Raw genomic sequence first — 24442 nt, 5'->3', positions numbered from 1 at the left:
GGAGCCCAGATCACTAACCATTATGGTACCTGCAGCCAACACGACATAAAGAGAAGGGTGCTTAAGGAGAGCCTCTGCTTTGGAGAACCAGCCATCTGTTATACCAGCTATTCCTTCCTCTCAGGCTAAAGCTCGCCAAAGCATGCAGATATGGAGAAGACAAAAACGACAGAAATGTAATAAACAAAAAACGAGCGTGCAGATGGCCACTCCGAAAACCATAAGCTCCACAGATAAACCTGCGTCGCTTTTTATCGAAATGACACCGTTCGCACCTTCGCATCAGTGCTTTAGCGTCAGCCCCGTGGTCCCACAATCTCCCAGGGGCCACCAGGGTTCACCGAAATCTGGCGCGAGAGTGGGCGGGGCTTGAAGAGCGGGTGAGGTTCCGCCGCGGCCGGCGGCCATAGGTGTGTGGGAGGAGAGGGGAGCGGAGGGAGGGGGAAGCAGGAAGAAAGATACGGAGACGGGAAAGAGGCCAGAGACGCAGCCAATGGGATTATAATGGGGAGGGGGAGGGGCACATTTACATAGGCTACATTACAGTAACAAACATACCCAGCTCTCTAATTTCAGAAGCAGGTTCTGAATATGGCAGAAGGGGCAGGGAGATGTAATTAAGTGGTGACCTAATGTTGTGCTACTGGTGTGTGTGTGTGTGTGTGTGAGGTTGCATTTCCTGTCCGTCGGTCCACATCACAGATGCCAGCAGAGGCACTGTCTGAGCAGCTAAAGGCAGCGGGCCCCAGAGGATCTGAACTGCGCTTCTCGCCGGGTGCAGACGGCCGGCTGCCGCCTCCGCAGGGCGCTAAAGCCGCGCGGCGTAAGGGGTAATGAGGCGGATTCGCCCAGCCGGCTCGTCCGCTCACCGCAGGGCTACAGACACCAGCATTTACACTGGTGCAGGGGCGCAAACCGACCGTCTCCGTTCTCCCACTTTTAACGAACACTGAGAACATTCTGCTGCTTTTCCCACTCTTATGAAAATTTGCTTTAAAACTAAAATGAGTAATTCCCAAGCAGTGATCATACATGTGCATACTTTATTATCTTTCAATTTAATTCCATGTAGAGACTGTGTGTGTGTGTGGGGGGGGGGGGGGGTAAAAGGGTACTAAATATTTCCAAAAAGGCAGAGGATCCACCAGAGACCCTAGTGAAATATGCAGACAACACGCAGGACGGAAACAGGCAGTACAGCGGGCTGCTCGCTTTGTGGGTGACACCAGCACACGGGAAACATTAGACTGGGGCAGGAACACCGGCTGAAATCAGGCCTTTTCATGGGTGGCTCTTCGGTGAAGAAACCGTTAATGAGCTCATTTAGATTACTACCACCAGGGGGAGAGAGAGCCAAATATAGACTCAACACCCAGATTAAATGAGACACCAGGAGGTGCAGCGTCGAGCACCTCCATCCCCAAGCAGCAGTCGGAATGAACCTTACATTAGAGCACTTGTTCCACGTTAAACTGCTAGGCGGGTCAAACTTTCCATTTTACTTTCGGTCTAATCCCGCGGTCTGATGATCCCACTAAAATGTAGAACTTCTTGCCCCTGTAAAAAGACTCTTTCATACTTTGGCGGATTTGGCCCTGGGGTATTTTAACAAGTCGGTGTTTCATATACAGACACTTTGTGAGCCCTGGTATGTGGATGTGTGTGTGGTGTGTGTGTGTGTGTGCATCCACAGAGATTTAAAGGTAACAACGAAGCCAAACAGAAGTTATGGGTTGCAGACATCCAGACAGCCCAGGTTCTTAAACCTTCTCTTCCATGCAGAGGATGGCTTTAGTTTGTAAGCGGCAGCACCTCCCAACATCAAAAACCAACCCCCCCACCCCAGTCTTTTGGGAATCTTGCAGGTTGAGACACGGGTGCCTTTGGTATTATAAACCCCGCCAGGGAACACGGGGAGGAGGAGTGCTTAAGCCCCCATCCTCGCCCGCTAATTCCACACCACTCCGGCCACAGCGGCCCTCCTTGAACATGGCGCCCTCGCTGCTCGCCGGTGTTTCCCTCCTGACAGCCTCTCTGAAACAGCAGCACATTTAAATTTCAAGTTGCTTTCTCCCCCCCCCACAGGCCCCCCCCCCCGGACGCCATCATATGTAGGCGTATTTGCATACTGCCCCCTCCCTTCTGCAGTCCACCCTCCACCCCCCGCACTGCTAGCTTCTGAGACGGCATGACCCCGCCCCCCAACCACACACCCATAGAGAACAAGATAAAATAGCAAAGCTGAGATTCATGAACAGGCTGAAACGGACGAGGCGTGTCTGTGCTGATGGACAGTGTCCGCCAGTGGGCGAAGCAAATCTACAATCAGGAAAGAAAGAAGAGCATCGGACTCAGCTTTTCAGCTCCAGCGGCTGCCAAGGGCTGACACGCCCCCTAACCCCACCCCCACCCGTGAGGAGGGAAAATTGAAGGGGGGGTGAAAAAAACAAAACAAAAATCCTCAGCCTCAGGCACAGCTGGAGGCGACGCAGAGTAATGCGCCGGTAATACAAACATGCATACCTGCGACTGCGCAGGAATTCATCTGGCTCACCATTCCTGAAAAGAGCTGCAACAGATACAACTCTGTCGAGGGGATTAATACGCTTTGGTGTGTATCACTGAGGGCCGATAAAGCACCCCTCCAGACAGACAGTGATGCCGTTTCTCAACCATAAGACCTGCCTATGCATTGATGTGGTCACGTGACCGACGGACTGTCACTCCGTCTCTCTCATTGGCCGGTGATTCTCGGTGATGTCCGTCAAGGACGAACCATCGCGTCGGACACGCGACAGCTCTGACGGGTGTAGCTCTTGCTGCCGCTAATTGAATGCGTGTTAATTTGATGAGTACGGCTCGGCTGATTTTGTTGTGCAATTTATCGCTCGCGTTCACATCTCAGTGGCAGCGTGACGTTGCAGTTTGACTACCTCAGCATGGTTAATTGCTAATTTGTTTACGTATGAAGGACCGTTCCACAATTAGCATTTACACCTGTTTGTAGGCAACAGGCTCAATAAAAGGCAGATGTATGAGACCCAAAAGCGATATGAGAAGCAAGCAAGAATAATGAGGATTCTTGACCCTCATTATTCAGTCGATTTTTTAAATCCAATTATAATATTTTCTCTGATTTATTTTCCAGTAATGGAAGTGTCCACATCGTATCCTGGTTGTACACCAGCTCCGCCCTTCTAGCAAATGCTTTCCCAACTTCCACATGACCACGTACTCAGTAAATAACTGGAAGATGGACAGATGGAATCATCCAATCACCTTCTTTACAGTGCTCGCTGTTGGTTGAAGGTATCAGTGTTCACTTCCAGTCTTCAAGGATGCTGGGGCAACCCCTCCCGGGACTCGAATCCATGACCATCTGGGGCCAGGGAGGGGGACACGTACTCCTGTACGTGGGCTAGCATGGCACCAGTCTCAGCTAAGATGACAAAACCCACCAGACCACGGGCTCTGTTACCCTATAATCCGGCATCATCAACCCATTAAGCGAGACTTTACATCATATGATAATTATGGCATGGCCCCAAATGCTATTTATTGAGCACATTTCCCCCTCTGTAGGTCTTACGTTTGACATTACTATAAAAAACCTCAAGCGGGCCTTCATTAAAACCCGACTGGGATGGGGGGGGGGGGGGGGGGGGGGTTGGCCTTGATGCTGGAGAAACCATGTTTTAGTCCTTCAGGGATTACTTTAAAATGATTTTTGTGGACACCACCCAGCCTAAGGAACAGCCACAAGAGGAAAGGGACCTTTTTCTTTATTGACAACAGCCTACATTTTTATTTGAGTCACAACTGAATTATGCCTTTACTATTTAAAGCCAATAGCTGGTCCTGCTAATTGGAGCACGAGGCACCGAAATAGTTAATGTGAAGCTCAAGGCCATGGTCTGATTATATCCGCCTTTCCCCCAGTCAAAAACAGCATCTAGAGTTCATTCCCCCTCTTGAAAAAGGCCTGCAGACCCCCTGTAGCACTGGACCCCCCCCCCCCCCAAACACACATAGCCTCTGCAATGCATTCACAACCCCTTTTAACACCTCAGGCTCTCTGACTCAGGACGACGCGGCGGTGAATGGAAGCTGCCTAATGACTGGCTCACGTCTGATCAAAGGCAGCGTTTATTTACACTAAGGTGGGTGTTTGGAGTACTCCAGCTGAGATCCATTCACACCAGCACTGCATAACATCGCACAAATGAATATGATGGAATGAATGAAGTTCGCTTTGCGAAAAAACGTCCTCATGACTGTAATCCCAAAGCGATATCCAAAGCCCCTATAGCCGCCAGATATCACTGATACATCGTCCAAAGGCACTTGTCCGACACTGAGTGGCCTGGAGCTCATCCCTGGAAGCACAGGGCACAAGGCAGGGGACACCCCAGCCAGGATTTCTATGGGCAAAACCCTAATCTCACCAATGACGACCTAAAATAAGTTTTTATCACATTGTGGGGACATTTGGTTCCCACAATGTAATGTATACCTGGACCACACACACACAGACAGATACACACTTATATAAGAAACATACACTATGGGACCATCAATCCACCTTCTAACCCGAACCACATCCTGAAGGCATTTCAACACAACCCGAGTTATGAGCCACAAACATCTCAGGCTCTGACCAAACAATTGGGTCCATCTTCCCTTTGGGTTTTCAGGGTACTGATTCAGCCCCATTCCTTCGCCTCCTTGCCTCTCTCTACACCACCACCCTCCACACACCACCAGCACCCAGATTCATCCAACGAGACACCCTTGTTTCGGCTGAAAGACCATATAAAACTTGTCTCGCTGGGTTGCCGCGGACTCTGCGGGGGGAGCCGACAGACATCAGTGAGCAGCGACACCCCCTCTACACCCACCCCCCAAGAAGTTCATTGTTCATCTCCGTCCGTGAATCATACTTCGCTTTGAGTGGCGGACTCGATCCTCAGTCATCTATCGCGCAAGCAAACAGCCCATCATATTCAAAAGAACAGAGGAAATCAAAAGTCCACCCCCAGTTTAACTTTCATTTCGGGACCAGTGTCTCCTGTGTGTACACTCCCTCCTACTGGGATCGCATTCCCATTTAGAACGCGCTGAGAGGCGTAATCCACATCAGCTCACCGCAGTCCAGCAACACAGGGCAAATCCTCCCGTCACTCCTCACGGTCAATATCGTGTTGCAACCAGCTTTACAGGCTGCCTCACAAAAAAAAGGTGCATCTGTGCACTTATTTATCATTACCTAGGCGGAACTGCTGACACCAAGCTGTTGTTGGCAAATAATATTGGAGGTTAAACTTTTTAACTTTGATACTATGGGAGAACGAGGAAGTCTGAGAGAAAAAAAAACACGGCACACGACATTCAGAGCAACCATTTCTCGAACACTAGGCGGCATGTTACTGGTCGGTTCCCCTTCCCCTGCCTCATCCCTTAGAATAACCCGAAAACTCAACGCGCCTCTGACTGCTTCGGAAAGCAGCCCAGAATCAAAACACGGGGTTTCATTTGCCAAAGCAGTGCTTACAATCCTTAACGTTAAACACACCGACCTCTATATCACTTTTTTTTACAGTAACATTGGGATGTGATGTAAAACACCATTATACCGTCCCAGGTAACGCTCTTTTTTTACCTGTGACATCTGCGGACGGAAGTTGATCTCCTTAAGGTCCACTGATCCAGGCGAGAGATTGTGGAGCATTTGACAGAGGAGAACCCCATCCCTGAGCGCCTGGGCCAGATCGAACACGGCGGCTGACGGCCATACGACCCGGTGACTGGGAGGCAGGACCTTGCAGTCTATAAGCCACCGTCCGCATTGTCTCCACTCCTCCATGTCGGCCTTGGGAATCGCACACGGAGTCCGATAGGCAGGCGGGCGTTCAGGGCGCACCGGCGTGGTCGGCGTCCTGACAGCCAAGATCCGTCTCCACCGTCCGGCACGCAAGTCAGGCAGTGAAAGCAGCTAACCGACGATGACGATTCTTTATTCAATCCTTATACGAACTTCAACACTTGTTTTTGATGTTTAAAATGTGGGTAGATACACAACTATCACTTTTTGAGTTTCCGTTGCCTTCTACGCCTCATCTGCGCTTAAAGTTTCTTTTTTTCCGTTAAGATTTTGCCGATTCAGAAGGCTATTTTACAGGCTGTACAGAGCGACAAGCATCTGGACTAAACGCTTCTTCACGCTCACAACAGTTTTACTTTTGTGGTAGTAAATTCATTCATAAAGTAAATTCATTCAGAGACGCGTCGGATTGTTCGCGGAACTGGCCAACAAAACAAATCCGCATGCCATTTGTATCCTCAGCACCCTCGAAGAAGTGCTTTGAATTATTAAAATGAAGAAAAAAAATCAGAAATATATTGCTCTTTCCTCGTCAACTGAATCCTTCACGTACCCTAGAAGTAAACTCCGTCGCCCGCAAAGCATTATGCAACAAGAGCGATGTTTAATGCAGATGCCCACTTTCTGTAGCCTTAATGTACTTGTACAGTACAGCGATGGAGAGACATGCGAGTTTCCTCCCAGTCAAACAGACTTCCCAGTCTTGCTGAAGGCAGCTTGTTCTTGAAGTTCGGCTTTTTTTCCCCCCTCTGATTTTGCGACAAATTGCAGCTTTAGCGGGCGATTCGTGGTCGGTCCTTGAGCAATAACGTCGCAAAATGGGGTGAACGGTTCTTGCAACGCCCAGTTCAACCTTCAGATCGTCTCCGATGCGGTCCAAACATCGTTCAGTGTATGCGCTTATGGACAGATACGGATTGCCAGCACACGCTCATGTTAGACTCCTGTACTCAGCGGGGTCTCCGTTGTCTGCTCGGTTCCAGTGCTTGTCTATACACTGCTTCTCTTTTTTGCCCCTTTACCTTTCCCTCCTCTCTCGCTTTTTGCCCCTAAGAGCCAGTTGCTGTTCTTTTTTCCCTTTTTGGTGTCGCCTTGTACTGAACAGCGCTCGCAGCTCGATCGCAAGCTTTGCGGGAAAAGCGGGGAGCGCGCACAGCAGCGAGGTGGGCGGCGTGATTGCGACCGGATTCCGGCCGGGCACGGGCGCGGGCACGCGTCGGCAGCTTCCAGCTGGGGGAGAAAAAAAAGTTGGAAGATCCGGAGACACGTTTGCAGACCGTCGAACATGCAGTGGTTTTGACATGTGGGGACACAAACTATAAAACGATTCGTTTTAGGTATGAAAGGAAAGGCAACACGTGAACACCAACGTCGCCTGTGCATAAACGTGTTAAGTTCATATGCGCTAATTTCGGAAACATAAATTCGCGATTTTTCCTTTTTTTAACGTTTACAGTGACAAGTGAGGAAATTGATTATTTTTCAATATTTAAATGAAGTGATTCAGATCCATGTTTCCGATGATAGCTTTTCCACGTTATAGATTTGTGTTAAACAGTTTAATAGGCCTAGTCAAACATAGTTCCAACTAAGCTGTGTTCTGGATCCGTTACTCACCCTGAACGAAAAACATCTAAAAATGACACCCCGCGTTGTGCCATTAATCAAAACATTAATTTGTTTCTACGCCTGCTTACCGACTTTTTTATTCAAACCATAATTCATTTTGTTCATGCTGATCAACATAAGATTTCAGTGTAAAGAAGTTGCTATATCTAGATTGGCACGTTACATTGAATAATAGAATTTTTAATTACAAATTCGGCGTTGTTTTGACATTAATAGTGTTATTCTGTGAAGTGGCTTTGTTAAGTAATTACAGACCGTGACTTTGCCCATATAAATTGTTTTATGATGGAGAAGGTAAACACGGTGATACAATGCATTCTTTTCGAAAATCTGAATGGGAAAGTAAACATCTCACAACTATGACTAAATCTTTATGAAGGAGTGAATATCCCCTGTTTTTAGTGCAGTGGGGACAATTCAGTACCAAGGTACAAATCACAAGTGAAGTTTAGCTGTGTCGGGGTGGTCATTTTTCCCAGAATCATGCAATGTCACCGCGCTCAGGGAGAATGATAGTCTTTTCAGGATTCTATACCAGGTTGTTATTTGGATCGCTCTGGCCATCCATCATTACGACTCAGAAAACACACCGAAAAGGTCGGAAAGGCCACGAGGAATAAATCGGTTTATAGCAAACTGCGTGGCGACCCAGGAACTGAGCTCCCTTCAGCAGCAAAAGGGCCACGCCTAGAATTCGGCCACAGCAAGAAATATGTTGAACTCAGACCCTAGTTGATCGGGTGTCCATCCAACCTTGACATAAACACACTGTGGCGAACATTTTGACATATTGTGTTATTTTCTAAGCAGAAGCTCGTCAATATGGTCTCTGGAAGTGTGTTAATTGTAGATTGACCGCGATGATATATTTGATGCCTGGCACAGTTGTCTTCAAGGTTGTTGTCGTCCAGTTTAGGGGGTATGCCGTGCTATCAGCCTCTTCCCTGGTGATTCGGCATCCACAAGGTGCGAGGTAACCTCATAAAACTGTCCCCACATCTGTGTGACTTTCCTATATTCTGTTACAATCAGCCATCCATAATTACGAATCAGTACGGACTGAAAATTAGCAAGATTTCTATTGCTACACCAGAGCATTCAGTTCTTGCAGGGTCTAGTTCCGTCAATAACTTTTCTTTAAAAATCAAATAACTGTTTTTGAAAAATGGAACTGTTCCGAATCATGAATTTTAAGTCGTACAGTGAAATAATGGGTGCGAAACCCTCAATTTCCCGATAAAATCACCAGTCTAGTTTCCAGTCACCCTAACAATTCTGTTTTCATTGTTTTTCCCCTCCTCCTGCATGTAATGGACTGCCATTTGTTTTTTTAGATTACACATTGGGTATGAAAGGCGCTTTTGATAATCAACCGCAACGATTACAGTCATACAAATAAATCACGCACAACTGTGTATTCGTGTCCTTTTTATTTGTATATTTTAAGGGTTTCTAATACAATGTCGTTTAAATTACACGTACATTCGCGCCATCTAGTGGTGTATTGTTGTAAAGGAGTCTCCTGCAGCGGGTAATTCTGGCGGGTGTTTTAAAAACGGTTTTCTGGGACAGCGACAGAACAATTGTATCCTTTTAAAATTAGGGAAGATATTGGTCCACTGGGCCAATTTAATTTTTTTTTTACTTTGTCACTCTCAAATATGATCCTAATAATAAAATATTAAACAATTCATTACTGAAAGTGCAAGAACTGAGCTTAAGACAGAGGCATTCAGATATGGAGCATGAAACATGTGTGTGTCCCACTTTGTCCTACTGCGAGTGGGTGACTGTCACCATCAGAATATGCGCTCTGCGACGATCTGGCATCTATTCAATAATGTACTCTTCAGATGAATTCGATAAATCCTTTGTTTGCCATTTGCACAATAACATTACTCTCCCTAGGTGTGTGCGCGTGTGCGTGTGTGTGTGTGTGGGGGGGGGGGGGGTAATCACAGTGCAGGGTCCACCATTATGGGGCACCCCTGGAGCAGAGGGTTACGGGTCTTGTTCAAGGGCCCACGGACATACGACTGTCCTGCTGAGGTCGGGGCTCAAACCAGCGACCTTCAGATCATGGCCACAGAGATTTAGCCAGTCATGGCACAAAAAACAAACTGGAACAAAACTCTATTTAACTCGTATCAAAATTTCTAGTGCCAATTCTGAGAAAAGATGGATAGATATGAGCTGGAAATAGTTACGAGTTTGGGTCTGGATCATGCATGTGTGCTAAGGAATTTTGGGGTTTCCCATAAAAAAAAAAAATTAAGATTCCTAAATGATAATAACGTGTAATAAGAAAGAAAAACGACAGGCCTACTTGAGCGGCATCAAGAGGCAGCTTCATGTGGTGGGTGGCGCAAATCAACGATCAAGACGAACAGCCATAAAACCAGAATTAAGTAATAAAATTCCTCTAGGGGATGGAAACAGCCATTGAACTTGACGACTCACAGAAGAGCAGAAAAAAAGCGCTTTGAATTTAAATTAAGTATTAACACCAGTAAATTATAAAGTAAACGGCTTTTAATACTGACCCTAGAGACCTGTCATCACCATACAAGAGATCATCCTTTACGAATTATGACAGTTTTATAACCATTGATAGAAACCATTTATAACCATTGATATAACCATTGATGTGGATTTATAACACGAACTGACTAATGTTCTCTTTAATTTTAATAAAATGCTTATCATAGAAGAGATCACAGCAAAAGGCTATATTTTTTGCAAAAGCATCATTCACATTCCCTATCAAGAGCCCAAACAGGCCTGCTTTACTTTCCATATTGCTCTACATGTGCCATTCAGTTATACCCAGTGATTCAGCCAATTGCCTTCTTCAGGTTACATGACCTAAGGTATGGTTTGCCATAACATAAGGTGCCACCAACTGGCCTGCTGAACATCACTGTTCCTCAGAAGTCCAGCATCCTTCTCCAAGTGCCAGTTCTTTTCATCCGTTTCATACAGAGCTACATGCCAGTGGAGATTGGACAGCAAGACAGACTGCCAGACCCCCCCACCCACCCCCAACACACACAAGCTTTCTTTGAGGTTTAATATTCCATTGACTTTAATTATTGCAACATTTACCAGTGTTTGTTGTGTTTTAAATTCTAATCACTTTAATATCAACTGATACTCCAAACAGAAATGATGCCAATCAGCATCCATTAAATTGTTTTGAAGAGATAAGCGCTTGGCACGATCAAGTCAAGAATCAAATGAGAAACGTCCCTGTGATTTTAACAAAAAGGATGCAGGCTTTATTTCCCTGTTCATTGACCAAAAAAAAAAAAAAAAAAAAAAAAAAACTATTCTGGTGATGCAGAGACATTGATTAACCAGTTGGATACCAGCTGAACTCCATCTTGCCTCATTTTCAGCAGGTTGTTACTGCAAACAAACCCTAAAACTACTTGGTTATTGAATGATTTTTATCTGCAACTGACTGAAGATACAACAAAACGGCACAAATGCGTGTAATTACAGTAACGCTGCATGCACTTTAGGAATTACTTTGATCAGGGTTTTAAATTAAATTGCAAATGTGCGCGGATGAGTGCACACACACACAGACACACACCTGTCTAATGAAATGCTGACCGATTTCTGCATCCAAAAGCTATTTAATGATTCCGTGCTCTCATTTACGCTAACATTAGATCTAACCGAACATTAGTTCGTCAAACATTTTTAAAAACTTGGTGCTACTCACTCACACAGGTGCGACGGAGAGCTGGAAGCGGCTGGCCGACAGGTAGGCTGCCGCTGGTCAGACGCAGGCGATGGTGGCCAAATAACTGGCAAGTTATTACCCGATATGCTTATGGCTAAAATCACACGCACCCACGAAACAGCCGTGAGCAAAACACACCACAGAGCTAAAACCTTAGGCCGTTCAACTGGATCACTTTTATGATTCAAAGATGATTACAGCAGGCGACTCGGTGTACAGCTTACATGTCACATCTAAAAAGAACACAGAACACGGATGGCGCAAAGTGTGTCAGGTAAAAATAAGCCACTCTGATGCAAAACCGGAGCAAAGACCATCGTCCCGATGCATTATTCATGAAACAGGCATTACTCCAGGCATCCTACATCAAATCGATAGAATTCTCTGGAAACTCCAAAAACACACACACGCGCACACACACAGACAAAATATATAACTCCTCGTTGTGTCACAGCGGGTATTTCAACTCTGCACTGTAAAAATATGGCATCAGAGACAAAAATACATTTAAAAAAGCATCTCGAAACACAGGTCAAATATAAAATACACCATTGCTACATTAAAATACTGCTACTCCAGGGACTCTCCAAGTACCTGCTAGTTAAATTAATCCCTTAACAGAGTGCAGAATTCTCAAAACCATTTGATGACAAAACGCATTTCTCAGGAGTATTTTCTAGGGCAGAGGGAGTTTGTCATTCATATACCAAAAATTGATGAACTTGCGTGTGGGTGTAAGGAAACAGCCACTCGCCAGTGAATGACTACTGATTACTTTGAGGTTCTAACCCGTGTACATGTTGCACCCTGATCATTATTTTCAGTATTAACAGAAAAGCTTACATCATTAGAAGCCCAAAACAACAGAGTATACTGAAAGCAATACTTGGGGGTGGGAGCGAGCCACTTAAATGGAAAAGGTTTACAACTGGCTGGAAGGAAAAAAAAAAAAAAAAAAAGAGAACATAGAGGGGGAAACATTATAAGGGGGGGCTCACTCACCAATATAACATAGGCACTGAAGTCATTGGAAACCCCAACCAGGGTACCCTGTTCCAACTTTTCACTGCTTCGCTTAAGGGACTGCTGGGGTGGGGGGAGGGGATTTGCTCAGAAACAGAAAAAGGGGGCGGGGGGGTTTAACAGTAGTCTGGAGAGGATGCCATCGGCTCAGATCTGAGGGACTGGCCAAGCTGTGGCACCAGACCATGCTGGGATCTCCTTTAAAAAAAAACAAAAAAACAAAAAAAAAACTCGTGATTTTTCACAACACCAGTCAGAAAGGACAAGTCTCTCATTGCATATCTCCAATTACAAAGCATCGCCAAGTCGCTCTGTTCCGTTTCCAGATAGTTCCCAGAAATGTCAACTCCACATCCATGATTTAAAAAAAAAAAAAAAAAATCTTTAAAATGTTCTGCATTTGCTTTTTTTCCCCCCTTGTAATTTTTTTTTTTATAAAATGAGTCTTAAAGGGGATCAACCACTGACTGCATACGATGCTCATTTAAAACACGGTAGGAATGAAGTATGGTGTTCAGTCCCAGGCTGGCCGCTGGATCAGGGTCAGTCGGAGTCACTGCTGTCCGAGCTGGAGCCACTCGAGCTGCTACTCCCCGAATCAGAGGAGCTGCTGCTGGCGCTAAGCCTTGCGGCGCCCCCTCCTGGTGCCGAGCTGCCCTTCTCTGCTGGGGGAGAGGGAGGGAAGAGCCATTCAGACCGGGACGTGACCAGATGAAATATGAACGGACATGCAGCGGGACTAAATCACGAACTAGGACCTCTTACGGGAATTAATGGGAGTTTAGGCACTTGGGGGGGGGGGGGGAGTAAAAGAAATTACAGTAATGCAGAGTTACAGCAGAGGAAGAAAAGATAGTGATTTAGCCGTGTAAAGTACTGGAGTTTCAGAGCGGCTTTAAGGCTGATCGATGCACAGACTATGGCAGACAGTGCTGATTGGTCTCTGGGGATGAGGAGGGGACTGTGCGCGTGTTTGTATCTGTGTGCGTGCAAGTGACAGGACTCAGACTGAAACACTCTTCTGCACTCCCCTATGTCTCTGATGCTACAGACAGACCCTTTAAACAGCAGGTGGATGCAGCCCTGCCATCGCCGCTGACCAGAGAGGCAACGGCAGACAGAGACAGAGAGCGCGCGCGCGCGAGGCAGCGGCAGACAGAGAGAGCGCGCGCGCGCGAGGCAGCGGCAGACAGAGAGAGCGCGCGCGCGCGAGAGGCAGCGGCAGACAGAGAGAGCGCGCGCTGCGCGCGCGAGGCAGCGGCAGACAGAGAGAGCGCGCGCGAGGCAGCGGCAGACAGAGACAGCGCACGCGCGCGCGAGGCAGCGGCAGACAGAGAGCGCGCGCGCGCGCGCGAGGCAGCGGCAGACAGAGAGCGCGCGTCGCGCGCGCGAGGCAGCGGCAGACAGAGAGCGCGCGCGCGCGCGCGAGGCAGCGGCAGACAGAGAGCGCGCGCGCGCGCGCGAGGCAGCGGCAGACAGAGAGCGCGCGCGCGCGCGAGGCAGCGGCAGACAGAGAGCGCGCGCGCGCGCGAGGCAGCGGCAGACAGAGAGCGCGCGCGCGCGCGAGGCAGCGGCAGACAGAGAGCGCGCGCGCGCGCGAGAGGCAGCGGCAGACAGAGAGAGCGCGCGCGCGCGCGCGCGAGGCAGCGGCAGACAGAGACAGCGCGCGCGAGGCAGCGGCAGACAGAGACAGCGCGCGCGAGGCAGCGGCAGACAGAGACAGCGCACGCGCGCGCGAGGCAGCGGCAGACAGAGAGCGCACGCGCGCGCGAGGCAGCGGCAGACAGAGAGCGCACGCGCGCGCGAGGCAGCGGCAGACAGAGACAGAGCACGCGCGCGCGAGGCAGCGGCAGACAGAGACAGAGCACGCGCGCGCGAGGCAGCGGCAGACAGAGAGCGCACGCGCGCGCGAGGCAGCGGCAGACAGAGACAGAGCACGCGCGCGCGAGGCAGCGGCAGACAGAGACAGAGCACGCGCGCGCGAGGCAGCGGCAGACAGAGACAGAGCACGCGCGCGAGGCAGCGGCAGACAGAGACAGCGCACGCGCGCGCGAGGCAGCGGCAGACAGAGACAGCGCACGCGCGCGCGAGGCAGCGGCAGACAGAGACAGCGCACGCGCGCGCGAGGCAGCGGCAGACAGAGACAGCGCACGCGCGCGCGAGGCAGCGGCAGACAGAGACAGCGCACGCGCGCGCGAGGCAGCGGCAGACAGACAGCGCACGCGCGCGCGAGGCAGCGGCAGACAGAGAGAGCGCACGCGCGCGCGAGGCAGCGGCAGACAGAGACAGAGCACGCGCGCGCGAGGCAGCGGCAGACAGAGACAGAGCACGCGCGCGCGAGGCAGCGGCAGACAGAGACAGAGCACGCGCGCGCGAGGCAGCGGCAGACAGAGACAGAGCACGCGCGCGCGAGGCAGCGGCAGACAGAGACAGAGCACGCGCGCGCGAGGCAGCGGCAGACAGAGACAGAGCACGCGCGTGCGAGGCAGCGGCAGACAGAGACAGAGCACGCGCGCGCGAGGCAGCGGCAGACAGAGACAGAGCACGCGCGCGCGAGGCAGCGGCAGAGACAGAGCGCGTGAGGCAGCGGCAGACAGAGACAGAGCGCCTGCCCAAAAGAGAGACTAGAGATGAGAATAGAAGGTAAGCAAAGGACCCCCCTTCCTAACCATCACAGACTCGTAGCTTCCAAAAGGCACAGAAGACATCCTCAAAAGCTCAAAGCAAAAGAGCCTCTTATTCCACAGACATGGTGTCCCCTCTCCATAGATCTGGCAAAAACAGGCAGGAGCCACTGCCGTCCGCAGACCCACACAGATGGCCGCCACGCAGGCCTGGCCTGGCCTCCTGCGGTTCATTTCCAGCCCCATGAAGGGTGGAAAGACGAGTGGGGGAGGGTTAAACGACAAACAACCAGGCAGTCGCCATGGACTGGAACGAGCACGGTGAGAAGAGGGTCTCTCTAGCACAAGAGCCACAAATAAAATAAAAAGCACGACCATAAAATACCCACAAATCTTATCCCATCTACCTTGCTTTGACCCGACAGCCAAATGGCAGCCTGATCATATAACCAATTAGGGCTACAAAAATGATTCCTGGTGTTAGAGAAATATCTTATGAGGAGAGGTTAGCCGAGCTGAATCAAAGGAGACTACCTGGAGAGACATGATCCAGGTATATAAGATTTTAACAGATCTGGAAGCTGCTCAACCAAATAGCTACCTCAATATTCGTTCAATACAAGGACTTGTGGTCATATGTGGAAAACAGAAGAACATTTTGAATTGGTTTTGAGGAAGTATTTCTTATCGTGTGTAGAGAATGGAATAGTCTTCCTTTTAGTGTAGGGCAAACAAACTTTGGGCTCCTTTAAATCAGAGCTAGATAAGAATTTGTAAAATGTCTTTTAATGAGGTTCATTAAAAACCTAGATGTTACATAATGTACTGTGTGGGTTTGGGATCAGGGATTCCTCTGAAGCAACTTCTTCAGAATCCAGGGGGTACCACTAGGAAACAGGACTTACAGAGATGCTTCAAGATGCTGAGAAAGTGTCTGGATGAAGGGAGGCTCTGGGGGGGTGGGGGGGCAGGATTTATGGGAAGGCTTCAGAAAGCTGAGGAGGGGTCTGGGTGGACTTACGTAAAGGCTTCCTCTGCTTCTTCTGCAGGCACGACTTGACGTAGCGCTCGAGCTCACGCAGGGTGGAGGGCTTGAGCGTCTCGAAGTCGATCTCGATCTCGTCGGGGTTGGAGTCCCGCAGCGAGGGCTCGCGCGCCTGGATGATGTGCACGACGCGGCCCAGCTTGTCGCCCGGCAGCCGGTTAATGTCGAGGCTCAGCTGCCGCTTCTCGTCATACGTCATGGGAGGCGAGTCGTCCTCATCGTCAGACTCGCAGCTCGCGCCCGGGACTCCTTTCTTCACACGCCTGCATGTTTGCAGTGGTCAAAAAGACAACAAATTCTGTTTAAATAATCTGCATGCCTATCAATTACTATGCCTATAAAGTGCCCTTATGCTAGAGGGGATATGCAGGCAGAGCATAGGTGATGCAAAAAAGTCCTCGGATTTAGCACAGATTTCAGGTCAACAAAGATTGTCAAAAAAATAACTAAGGGGTGTCTGATGTGCCAAATAAAGGTTCATGAACCATTTGCTGCATTTTCTGACCCCCCTAGATGGCTTGGTTAGTCTTGTGTGGCCTTTCTAGTCTTGGTTTGCTTAGTACATGCTTTGAGCCCTTTATGAACAGAGAGCACCATCTAGTGGGGTCAGAAATTATAGCAAATGGTTCATGAACCTTCATTTGGCCATCACTACTTTTTTATGCCAATTTCAAAAATGCACTAAGAATTTTGCTACCACCCATAGCTTTGAGAGATGCCATTTTTAGTCTATATTGATAGACCTTGACTGAGTATTTAATTCCTCATTAAAATCAATGAGCATATTACAGTTTCTTAGAAACTAAATCTTTCCTGTTTGTGAACATTGTTAAGACTTTACAAAAGGGTCTGTTTTACTGGGTTTACAGGCTATAATGTTTGAACATTTTGGAGACAGGAGTCTGCTTTCGCTCTCGGCCAGTTGATCAAAATTGTGCATGCTGGATCCTCAAGAGGGAGGTCCCTGAGGCCAAGTACAGCAGAAAATTATACACGGGAACTTCTACCTCTTAGATGAGTCAGTTCCACCATGCACATATACTGCGAATATTCAATATACATATAGCATAAAGTTTTGCTGAGCAGTACAACTGAGGTTCCGGTAAACGTACCTGGTGCTGGTGCCGGTGCTGGTGGCCTTGCGGGCCGGTGCCTTCTTCTGCTGGGCTGGCTTGGCCGGCTGAGTGGCCCGGACCTTCTTTTCATCGTCCGGCTTGGCCTTGCGATCCTTGTCCTTTTTCTTCTTCTCCTTCTTCTTCTTGGGCTTGCTCACGGGGGCTTGGGACAGGGCGGCAAGCTGCTCGTGGACGGCTTTGAGCTGCGGAGGGGGGGCCGGGGGGAGAGGAGAGCAGGAGGTCAGCTCTCGGCAGACGGGAGGACGGTGCCAGGTCGGGCTGAAGCAGGGCTTATCACGGCAGCGTAGCTTCAAGTGCGGACCCATCAAACGCAGCCTCTCGACTTACCTCCGAGAGGTGCTCCGTCACTTTATCATCCATTTCCCAAACTACGACATCCCTGCTTGCTACACCAGGGCCGAAATGGCTTTGCTCACAACCAATAAGAGAGAAAATCCACACGAGAAACGTATTCTTGCGAAAATATTCATTTCACACATCCGATTCTGCCGGCAGTCATGATTTTAATAGGGATGATTGGCCCGATTGCTCATCCGCAGTAGGATCTTTCCGTTCTGAAGTAACATCCACACACGCCAGGTAACCAATCAAGGTCTTTAACCCTTTTGGTGCCAGCATGTGGTGATTAGCAAAAACAAACATAGAAAAGAAAAAAAAAACAACAAACAGAGGGGGGTAATTAAACTGGTTCCCTAGGAAATTATTTTAAAAACCATAATCTAGATTCTCATTTGCCAGCCGCACCAATCAGCATCGTTGAGACCTACAGAGGACAGCAAAAGGCATTAGCGTAACCTTGAGATGCATCACCCAGCAAGCCCCGACGGAGCGAGAGCAGCACAGCGACCCTCCCTACCAAGACCCCACCCTTCTTCCTCCACACACCCCCCCCACGCCCAATCACGAGCAGCCTCCTGTTGCTGGCCCCTCCCACCCCGGCTAGTTCAGCAGGACGAAGCACATAGCACTCTGTTCCGGAGTTAGTTTAGGGAGCAGGGTGGAGAAGTGAAGAGTCGGTCAATCACCTGCGAACTTTTGGCGCACCTGTATTTTTCCCCCTGCCCGTTACCACTGGGGGCCTCCACAGAGAATCGCTGGTAAGAGAGTTAAAGATATCATTTGCCATTGGTCAAATGAGAGAGAACAGGTCACTGTACACAGAGAGCGACGTTATGGTACGTGAGGCCATATTTACTCATGAAAAATGTATCTACATATGAGGTGCCATGGATGCTAAGAACTGACAGGTCCAGCATCGAAGCTGATCACGATTACCGTAAATCACAAGGCCTGAAGGGGGCGCCACACTCCGAAACCCACCTGCTCCTGCAGCTCGGCGAGCCGCGTGGCCCGTTCCTCCTCCGAGTCGGAGCTGTCGGAGCTGGAGCTGTCCGCGCTGCTCGCCCCGCTGGCCGCGTCCTTACCCGCCGCGCCTGCCACGGTGGGAGGGCTTGCAGGCGGACTCTGCACCGCAGGCTCGTCCGGCATCTTGGCGAAGCGCATCTCGAAGACGTCCTACGGGGTGGAGCGTGGTGCGGTTATACAGAACGTGCCAGAACCCTAACACCAAGCCAAGGGGGGGGGGAGGAGGGGGTGACACCGACCTGCAGCTTGCGGGCCATTGCCACGACCTCGTGATCCGGTGGGTTGTACTTGTAGCAGTTGGAGAACATCAACCGGACGTCAGCCGCAAAACCCTGGGCGTCCGGGTACTCCCGGCCATCCATCTTTTTCTGCAGGAAAGGGAGACCAAGGGTTGCCAGATCAGATCTCCATCACCACGCTCGAGTCATCAAAAGGGGGGGGAAAAAAAGAAGCCATCTGGAGGCCTTGGCCCACATTCAAAAGAGGAGTCGCAACACTGCCTTCTCACTCCTCCGATGAATCTACTATGATAAAATATCTGTTTCCTACAAGATGTACAGTACAAATATAGAGACACCAGAAGACACTGACATCTACATATTATTCAGCAGAAGCATTTATAAAAACAATGTACATCTGAGAAAGCATAATGAGACTGCATGGAGCAGCTGAAGGTTCAGGATCTTGTCAGGGGCCCACCGGTGAAATCACTCTGCCGACTGTGGGATTTGAACCAGCAACCTTCTGATCACAGTCACAGTGCCCATCACCCAGTAAGCCACAAACCATCCAGGAAAAATGTTTGCAGGGCAACTGACTGCACATATACTGTTGTTGGTGATGGACGTACCTTGACGGTGCTGAGGTCCATGGGGTGCTTGATGATCTCGTGGTAATCATGCAGCTCCAGGGCCTCGGCGTCCACCGGTTTGTAGAAGGGCCAGGCGTAGGCGGCGTGCTTCTTGGACAGCATCTCCTTGAGGATGTTCTCGCAGTAGCGGAGCTGCTCCTTGAGCTTGCCCCTCTTGGCAGCGTGCGGCGCCCCCTCGCCGTCCTCCAGCTCCTTCCGGGGGGCCTTGATGGGACGCCCCGTGCTCTCGCGGCGGGAAGGCGGCCTGGCCTGCTTTGCCTCCTGTGGCGTGGGGGAGTCCTCGCGGCTGGCGGTGATGGCAGAGGTGGTGGGGGTTGTGGTGTCTGCTTTCCGCTTGACGCCCTTTTTCTGCGGGGGGGGGGGGGGGAGGACACCGCCGGTGACCAGAAGGCGGGGCTTAAAAGGCAGTCTCATCGCAGCTTTGAACTTGTACACACAAGCTTTGATGCATCACATGCTCCCTCTTGTCACTTGAGGGAACCACACTAGGTTTGCAGCCCCAGAACGTTCCAGAATCTGCACATGGAGGTAACTATAACGACCTCAATAAAAAAAACGGCACTCGTTTCACACCCATGATCTACTTATACGTTTCATTCCTGTATGACAGTGACACCCCCACTGGGTCATACATCGCTACAAACTCCACATCCCAAGAGCACATGTGCGTTTCCAAGTGACTTACTTTGACGACGGGCTGAGCTGGCGGGCCCACGGGCATCATGGGTGGGGCAGAGGGCGTGGCCTGGACCAAAGGGATGTTGGGGGTGATGGTGGGCACTGGGGTGGCCACGGAGATGATGGGCGTCTGGGACACCGGTGGGGGCGAGCTGGGGAACGTCAAGGGCGGTGAGGCTGCAGACACAGCCGGGTCCGGCTGAACCCCTGTTGCCAGAAATAAGAGCACAGCTTGGCCCCAACAGCAACACTCGGGTTTCACACTCACTGACACAGACCCGCCCCTCTGTCATGGCTCACGGAGGCCAGCAGGGCTAGGCTGGGGGGGGTACCTGCAGTAGGTGGAGCCCCAGGCTTGCGCTTGCCTTTGGGGGCAGGGGGCAGAAGCTCCACCTCCTCTTGAGGCATCTGGGCCACTTTCTGCAAGAGGATCTTCTCCAGAGCTTGGGCCATCAGAACAATGTCGTCCGTTTGCTGGGGAAGGAAAAGAGGGAGAGAAAAACAAGAATGAGAATGAAGCGGATGCTCAGCAACATCGCTAATGTCTCAGTTCGTCTAGGCTTGGAATCCCATCCAATAAGAAGACTTTAGAAAAACAAATTCATTGCAAGACATTTTACTGAAACAAGAATGAATGTGCACTGCAAACTTGCTCCTTTCAGCTTTAGCAAATAAAGCAGATGTAACTGGGGACAGTACCCAGTGAGGAAGGGCACCTTCCAGTGCCGGCAAGTCCTACCTTGTTGTAGATGTAACAGTTGGTGAACATGGTATTGAAGTCCTGCATGCACTCGCTGGCGCTCCAGTAGTAGTTGTTTTCTAGCCTCTTCTTGATGGTGCCCATATCCATTGGGTTCTTGATGATCTTATGATAGTCCTGGATGAAGTTGCAGGCGTAGAGGTCACCCCATTCAGTGCAGTCAGCATGTTCGACGAGTGAGGGGGAAGAAAATAATCACTGGTAGTGATTCACTTACATTTTTAGTTACAGGATGGAAAGCAAAGGCAGTTAAAAATCAAGACCACTGGAAAATACCTAAACCTCAAGAACTGAAAGAATGGTTCAATTATATTTTTTCTTTTTTGTATTGCGACTAATGCTGTATCACCACCTGTTTGTACCCCATTCATCCATGTATCTACCATTTTTAATAGCCATTTTATTAATATTTGTTGCGTTGCTGGGGTAAAGTCTCGCTTGATGTTTACTTGTCAGGTACCAACTTTTAACAAAGTTAAATCATTTGAAAATAATAAGACTGGAAAAACCACGCAGGCCTGAATCGCGTCAGGAGATTATGTCACACGTTTAGGCCAGATCATAAACACGACCTGGTGTAAATAACTCTAGCCTTGAAGTTCAGGGGCACCAGTGAGACATGAGGCCGTTCTGTACTTACGGGGAGACACAGCTTGATGGCGTCGACGGGCTGGTAGAAGGGCCACGCAAACTGGTGCTTCCAGAGCGTCTTCACCACCACGTTCTGCATGTACTGCAGCTGGTTGGTCTTCCTGCCAGGTTTATTGGGGTTTGTCACCTCTGGCGGTGAAGGGTTGACGCCCATGGGCGGGGTCTGAACAACCGGCGTCCCCGCTGACATGTTGGCACGGGGGGGGGGGGGGAGGGGAGGGGGTTTCCCACAGTCTCTTTCTCTTTATGCTTTCACACTATCCTGTCTTCAGCTGGCACCCAGTGTATCCTTCTTCTCTACCCTTCCCCAGGGGGGGCAGTATGCCATTTCAGGGCCTGACTTAATGGTCTCTGAAGGACCAATCACGGCCGTCAGCTTGTCTGAAAAGGAAGAGAGGGAAGAATCAAGACACGGCTAAAACACCGCCCGAGCCACACCCAAACACCGCCCGCTCTAATGTCTACGCTGACTCATATGATACTTCATTAAAAAGCAGACCGGGGGTCTGTCCAGCAAGTTCGGATGGAAATGCATTAACGTTCCCTGTTCCACTGGGTACAGTCGACCCCTTTCTCAGCTTCAGAACCCGAACAGAGCAGCATTTATTCCCATTTCAAATACAATATTTCCACTGGCTCTACCCAAGCACGGTCATCGCAGCGGAGACTCTCCCATGGCCCCGACCAAAACCACAAGGAATGAATTAAAAACGCAAAACAAAAGAGCAAAAACACTGACTTAACCACGGGGTCACACCTTCTCTACAAAGAACATTCTTCCCCAGCACGTGAGGTTCTCAGAAGACACCTAAATCACAAAAGCTGGATGGAAGCTGGCCCAGAGAGGCCCGCAGAGGAACAAAATTATTTAAAAAAGCATGCAGAACATAAAAGTGAAACTGTTTTATGCTTCTAAGGAATGAAAAAAACAGTAAGTCCAATAAAAAACCTCATAGTAGCAACCCAGATGAAGGTAAACTACCACACAGGGGAGAAAAAAAAACAAGTCAAAGTAAATCCATAAGCAGCTATTGGCCAGGTGAAATCAGCGAAACAGGATGAACTTTGACATGGGGAGTCTTTCACGCAAAACAAAAACTATACGCAAACCCCGATTTCGCTCTCAGTCCCGCTGCGTCCGACTCATTCTTCGACAGTTTTATTAACACTTCCCCAGAGTGTCGCAAAACCAGGCACTTATCAGCTGAGACTTGCTACCGCGCAAAAGGCAAAGCGCAGCCCTTGGAGAGCTCAGTCACACACAAACGACGCTTGGCGGTATCCTTCGCCCATGGGCACCGGTCCTCTGAACCTGAACGAAACACACACCAAACGGTGACGAAAATACAGAGGTGGTGAAAGGCAGGGGCAGTCTCCGAACCTGGATCAATAAGTGGAGTTTCCGGAAAGCTCTGGGTGCAAAGTCCAACCAACAATCCAGCATATAAACAGTGCAAGCAACGACGGAACACAGACAGAGGGACCCAGCGAGCGTACAGCTAATATCCTTTTCTCAAGCACTGCCTCAGGACAGAAAATTCCAGATAAGAGAGCCTGAAAGACATACAATACAATACAAAACCGCCATTAACTAAAAACATACATCTCAGCATCTATCCAGCGGGAAATAAGGACGACAACCAAGTCTATGCACGATATTAAGAGTATTCATCCCACTCAGCATCAGAGACACTTTCTGCATTAATGGGAACTAAGGAACTTCCCACGAAAAAAGGACATTAAAAGCAAAATCAAAGCATTTCTGGCCACAGAAACTAATAGCATTTTAATGACTTGTGCGCTGGTTACAATTCATCCTGAGAACCTTCTGAAGTCAGAGGGGAGAAAACAAGGAGCGACACTGAAAGACACCAAATATGCACCCAAAAGGACTGACCCCATTGCCATTAAATTAGTATTAAAGGTCGCAAGCAAAGATAAAAACCAGCAAGATCTCATAGCAGGCCGACGGGGAAAGACCACAGTTACCCAGCTGCCTCACAGTCGGACCGCCAGCTTTGATGAAACGAGAATAAGTAACACATTATCTCAGAGAAGGATGACATTTTATACTAATAAAACTGAATACGAGTGGTACATAAATAAGTGATGACAATGAACGCGAGGGGGAAAAAAAACAACAAAAATTGTGTCTGACCCCCCAAAGGGATGATCATCAAATAAAAAGTATTTCATTTTTATCGTGGCCTGTAAGGGCCAAGTGATGCGCAACTAAGTAGACAAATTCAAATTAACTATTAGGCTGTATTTTTCAAGCACCGTATTAAAGCAAAAACCTTGACTCCACCGTTTCTTTATATAATACTAATGCACGATAAGGTTTAAAACAAACAACTCGTACTTGATACAGCCTGCAGAATCGTGTATTGGTAATAGCATACGTGGTGCTACGCGCAAATCCCCAAATAGATAAACTAATAATGGCAACAGTACAATGGAAATGAAAATCATAAAGCCGAGAATAACGATGAACCTCAGTTGTTAGCAAAACGATTTAAGTTTTACTGCCTGAAATATTTTGTGTATTGAAAAGTTACCAGAGTTGGGAGTTAATTGGATTTCTTGTACGCCTCTGGGTTTATTAAAAGACCGCAGAAGCTTTGACAGAATTAGCGCGGTTTCCACCACCGACCGTATTATTCTCGGCTAGGAACCATCACACCGGTCGAAGCGACACACGTACACATTGCGTTTTTTAAAAAAAAAAAAAAAAAACACACACAATTACTGTGTCAGACCGACAACATATTAAGATGGATTAACAATCGAAAGAAAAAAATCCGGAAAGTTTAAGTAACGCAAGGAAGTCAAAGCCAACTTACTATAGATAACAAAATATACTGGGAAACATGACATTTGGTTAAAAAAAGTGTCGCATATCGTATAACCCCCACTCAATCACAGACCGGAATAAACGGAAAATAACGTCAAACTTGAGTATCGGCAGGGATACAAACCTGAAATCCAAGCCAGTCCGACCAGCTACCGAGTTTCAAGCTATAGTTAC

The 24442-nt window shown here is 49.0% G+C and overlaps 2 protein-coding genes across 11 annotated transcripts in view; both read right to left on the bottom strand.

The window, feature by feature from the left end:
* LOC125746729 (guanine nucleotide exchange factor VAV2-like) overlaps window positions 1-7042 on the bottom strand; it is a 125311-nt gene extending 118269 nt beyond the window's left edge. For all 5 annotated transcript variants that reach the window (XM_049021082.1, XM_049021085.1, XM_049021084.1 and 2 more), the window contains exon 1: window positions 5660-7042. In XM_049021082.1, the coding sequence (XP_048877039.1) occupies window positions 5660-5863 (204 nt within the window). In that variant the 5' untranslated portion in view covers window positions 5864-7042. The remainder of the gene's footprint in view (window positions 1-5659) is intronic.
* Window positions 7043-12392: 5350 nt separating this feature from the next.
* The window catches only part of LOC125746730 (bromodomain-containing protein 3-like), a 195347-nt gene continuing 183297 nt past the window's right edge, over window positions 12393-24442 (bottom strand). The window contains exons 2-12 of one of the 6 annotated variants that reach the window (XM_049021092.1): window positions 21404-21492; window positions 20743-20880; window positions 20336-20477; window positions 20011-20210; window positions 19305-19673; window positions 18694-18822; window positions 18410-18604; window positions 18115-18183; window positions 17066-17271; window positions 15930-16216; window positions 12393-12949 (exon numbers count right to left, since the gene is read on the bottom strand). In XM_049021092.1, coding sequence (XP_048877049.1) covers window positions 12828-12949; window positions 15930-16216; window positions 17066-17271; window positions 18115-18183; window positions 18410-18604; window positions 18694-18822; window positions 19305-19673; window positions 20011-20210; window positions 20336-20477; window positions 20743-20853 — 1830 coding nt within the window. In that variant the 5' untranslated portion in view covers window positions 20854-20880; window positions 21404-21492 and the 3' untranslated portion in view covers window positions 12393-12827. Of the gene's footprint in view, window positions 12950-15929; window positions 16217-17065; window positions 17272-18114; window positions 18184-18409; window positions 18605-18693; window positions 18823-19304; window positions 19674-20010; window positions 20211-20335; window positions 20478-20742; window positions 20881-21403; window positions 21796-24442 lie in introns of all 6 variants that reach the window. The other 5 variants (XM_049021089.1, XM_049021087.1, XM_049021088.1 and 2 more) reach the window with 5 other exon arrangements.

The sequence above is a fragment of the Brienomyrus brachyistius genome, chromosome 7 (assembly GCF_023856365.1).
Source record: "Brienomyrus brachyistius isolate T26 chromosome 7, BBRACH_0.4, whole genome shotgun sequence".
Lineage (NCBI taxonomy): Eukaryota > Metazoa > Chordata > Actinopteri > Osteoglossiformes > Mormyridae > Brienomyrus > Brienomyrus brachyistius.
Note: the sequence above shows the minus strand (reverse complement) of the source record. Positions and strands in the feature narration are given on the sequence as shown.